Source organism: Lathyrus oleraceus, chromosome 6, assembly GCF_024323335.1.
Source record: "Lathyrus oleraceus cultivar Zhongwan6 chromosome 6, CAAS_Psat_ZW6_1.0, whole genome shotgun sequence".
Lineage (NCBI taxonomy): Eukaryota > Viridiplantae > Streptophyta > Magnoliopsida > Fabales > Fabaceae > Lathyrus > Lathyrus oleraceus.
In genome coordinates this window covers 510204566-510208864 of record NC_066584.1, presented here as the reverse complement: position 1 = coordinate 510208864, position 4299 = coordinate 510204566, and the positions used below count along the sequence as shown (strand labels likewise).

Sequence of the window (4299 nt, the reverse complement as noted above, 5' to 3'; positions counted from 1 at the left end):
TATATGAGTCAAGGAAGAATGAGTCTCCACTAACTCTTGAAATATAGGTGATCAATAAATTCCCCGGAGAGGGAGGGAATGACTGACACCACTGAGGATAACTCAAACCCTAGGTCATATAGACCTCTATAAATAAATATCTTCTCAAGGGGAAAATGACATAACCTAAGTGATACACATTCTCTACACTCTATAGAGCACAACGTTCATTTCTGTCCTAATCCGCAACTGCCTATATCACACGCTTGCTATCAAGTATCACCGGTCATCAGTAGATCCTCTCACCCTACATGAGTATGTATCTTAAACTACCTCAAAATATCATTGTACATGGCTTCTCACCACCGTGGATAAGTTTTAACTATCATATTGTGTTATAAACCTACTAAGGCATCTGAAACTTTCTGCAGAAGGAACATGCACACTTTACACTTCTTATGTTTAAAATTCATATCTATTTTATTAATGTTTTCTTTAGAAAAAAATAATGAATAAAACAAACAAAATAAAAGATCAAATCAAAAATCTTGACTACATCCACCAAAAATTACAAAATAAAGAGACATACACTTTATAAGAATTATGCTATGCAATACCTCATAATTAAGATATACCTCTCATCTCATTAAACATTTACAAATTATTCATCAAACACGTCCTTATTAAAACGTGAATCTCTTGCTATGCACTAAATTCACGCATGTGACTTACTAATTACCATTTGATTGATATCTAATGGTTCTATAAAATATATATTTAAATATTAATTTTATAATATATAATAACAAGTATAAATTTTAACCGTTCGATCTTGATCGAGTGGTCACTATCTCTCCTATGTGTTCGTGACTACGTTAAGGAAGATAAAAGTAATAAAATGTTATTTGGCGAGCATAAAAGAAGAAGTCGTGATTGTTAATGTCCTTCAACAAACATTACCTCACTCTCATTATAAATAAAATATATATTGTTATATTCATATTCCGTCAATTTCCATTCTCTTCATCCCTATAATACCCTCGAACACAAATATTTTACTCACTTTTTTTCATTCATCCATTTATATAACTTTTTCATATTATTGTTATTATTATTATTATTATTTACGCTTTCAATTTTCATCACTTTTTTTATTATCTTTCTTGTTCCACTTCAAATCATTATCTCTTGATTAAGGATTTTTAATTTGTTATTGTTGTGAAGAAAAGTTTGAATAGTGTTGTTTTGTGAATGGGTTCCATAAGAGGAGTGAAGAAGAGAAAGAAGAATGATAATAAAGATGTCATTGCAATTGAAACCCCATTCTACCCTCAACTTCATCAACCTCAACCTTTTGATTGGTGGTATCACTTCTCCAACAGAATCACTGGTAATATACCATTTTTTTTCTTTTTTGTTATTATAATTTTTCATATTCATGTTCTTATTCTTTATTGAATTTACCTTTGTTACTACTCATTATTCAATTAATAAATAATGCAATCTCATATATTTGACCTAAATGTGTTTCAATTGCTTAGGTTATTTTTGTTTTTTAATTGGGAATTATTTTTTATATTTTCATTGTAATTTTGTTTGATTTGTTATATTTTGACTTGTTTTGAAGCTTAATCGTACAAATTTTGAATGCTCGTTTTATGATATGATAATGTTTATTGATTTTTCAGTTAAAGTTTGTGTGATCCCATTTACAATATCAACATTATCTTCATTACCTTCCTCAATTGTAGATTCTACTCAATGTAGTGTTTACTTGACATTTTTCTATATAACTCTGACACGTCGACACCGGTAATAATTTAAAAAATTAATTAATTAGATTAAATCACATGTGTCGGTGTCTGACACCGAACACGCCTTTGTTCAGAGGTATCGGTGTTACAGAGTCGAGTGCTTTGGGCAACTTTTTCCCACTGATATGCATTGATGTTATGTAGCAGCTATGCATTTTGACTTTCATCTCCGATATATCAATTTCTGATGATATTTCTTCCTGTGATCGATCGGGTGTTTTTGCTTTTTGATTTGACGAGTCAAATAATTTACAATCTCATTTTATGCTGATAAGTGACGGCTACTAAATACTTGAGCAATAAGATTGCTTAAGTGAAATTTCTTGATTCATAGTTTACAAGTTTTAATCAACATGAATAGGATTTTTGTGTTCAACTTATCGAAAATTTTATTGAAAGTAGAAGTGTATAGATTCTGTAAATGCTTATTCGTTAAACACGGGGTGGGATTAAGATATTTTGTCGAAGTTCTTGAAGAAAATCATGCAATATTTTTCTACCTAAAATGATAAATGGGGGTAAATGTTAGAATGATATACTCAATACAATAAAAAATGTGTTCTTTTGAGTTAAAAACCGTGTACTGGCAACTGAAGAGATTTTGAAAGAGAATAAAATCAGCAATGCTGAGGTATGAACCCTAATCTATATTTTTCGGTTAAACTACTTCTATCAATTCATTGTTATGCCGACTTCTCAATCAAAATCCTTTCATAAATGAGCTGCTAGGTGTTTATATTAAGCGATGTTTCTGCATTGTGACTTTTAAGTTGTTTGCTTGACAAATTAAAAGGATTTTCGTAACATGTCATTCAAAGAAACTCAATTTTAAATAAACGATCTCTTTACGAATAATTTTCATAATATAAATAAGATCATGTCTGTCATTGCATATCATGTGTCTTGCAGACTGCCTTTATAAAATGCTACATGATGTGAAATCTTAATGTCGGTTTGATTTGCTCATGCTTTAATTTTGCAAATTTTAGGACCTTTAGCTAAATCTAAGGATATTGAGAAATTCGAATCAGTTTTCAAGATCTCGAGAAAGACATTCAACTATATATGTTCTCTCGTGGAAAAAGATATGCTGGCCAGATCCTCAGGCTGTGTTGACTTAAATGGCAAACGTTTATCGTTGAATGATCAAGTAGCCGTTGCTATTAGAAGGCTTAGCTCTGGCGAGTCATTGTCAACCATTGGTGACTCATTTCGGATGAACCAGTCAACTGTTTCACAGGTAACATGGCGGTTTGTGGAAGCAATGGAAGAGAGAGGTCTCTGCCATCTTAGCTGGCCTTCAACTGAAATGGAAATGGAACTGATAAAGTCCAAGTTCGAGAACATTCGGGGCCTTTCTAATTGCTGCGGTGCAGTTGACAGCACACATATAATGATGACTTTGCCAACTGTAGACCCCGAGAGTAGTGTATGGCTTGACCGCGAGAAGAATTGCAGCATGGTTCTGCAAGCCATTGTGGATCCGGATTTGAGGTTCCGTGACATAGTTACTGGATGGCCTGGAAGTGTGAGTGATGATCATGTTCTTCGAAGCTCTTCGTTTTATAAACTTACTGAAGAAGGAAAGAGATTAAACGGGGGTAAGAAAATACTTTCGGACGGAACAATGTTGCGGGAGTATATAATTGGGGATACAGGGTTTCCTCTTTTTCCATGGCTTATCACTCCTTATCAAGGTGAAGGCCTCTCTGATTCTCAGGTTGAGTTTAACAAAAGGGTTGCTGCAACACAAATGGTGGCGAAGAGAGCAATGGCAAGGTTGAAGGAAATGTGGAAGATTATTGGAGGAGTGATGTGGAAGCCTGATAAGCACAAGTTACCAAGAATGATTCTTGTTTGCTGCATATTACATAATATAGTTATTCATTTGGAGGATGAAGTGCAGGACACTATGCCCTTGTGCCGCCATCATGACTCAGGATATCAAGATCAAACTTGTGATTTCGCCAACGATACTGCCTACGCTACGAGAGAGAAGCTTTCTCGCTACTTATCGGGCAAACTGTCAACTTGAAAGATAATTTCTTTTGTGATTGTTACAATTTATTTGGAGTTGTATTAAAATGGATTTTTACTCCCATCTTCCTGTTGGTCACAACTAACTTTGACACAAATAAATATAAATCATTTTGGTTGGGTTTATTGCATGTAACCATGCTACTTTTTAGTGGGAAAAAAAGCTTTGGTTTGAGCTCATTTTGGCTGTTTTTCAAAGTTGGAATTCTAGATCTTATAACTTCTTGCTGCATCTGGTGGGGCTCAATGTTAGCTCAAGAATCAGGACACAAATTCAGTTTCTAGTTTATAATATTTTTTTGGTACTGAGTTTATAATTTCATTGCTTTCTAGTTATTTATCTCTTTGATTCTACTAAATTTTTTTGGTCTGTCTTATAGAGTTGAGCACTAGTTTGAGGTGAAAAGGTTAGCGGCATAATTGACTAAAAAAAATTATAATTTATATACTCAAATGCTACTTGAAATAG

At 33.2% G+C, this 4299-nt stretch overlaps 1 protein-coding gene across 1 annotated transcript; it reads left to right on the top strand.

Moving 5' to 3' along the window:
* The first annotated feature begins 931 nt into the window (after window positions 1-931).
* Window positions 932-3956, top strand: LOC127098087 (protein ALP1-like). Its single transcript, XM_051036588.1, has 2 exons — window positions 932-1369; window positions 2783-3956. The coding sequence occupies exons 1-2, from the start codon at window positions 1231-1233 to the stop codon at window positions 3826-3828; spliced, it is 1185 nt and encodes a 394-aa protein (XP_050892545.1). The 5' UTR covers window positions 932-1230; the 3' UTR covers window positions 3829-3956.
* Window positions 3957-4299: the final 343 nt, after the last annotated feature.

Bases quoted from the DNA above. Each gene is read 5' to 3' on its own strand.
- LOC127098087 (XM_051036588.1), top strand. From the start codon at position 1,231: ATGGGTTCCATAAGAGGAGTGAAGAAGAGAAAGAAGAATGATAATAAA. The intron at 1,370-2,782 runs GTAATATACCAT...TGCAAATTTTAG, and splicing joins CTTCTCCAACAGAATCACTG to GACCTTTAGCTAAATCTAAG.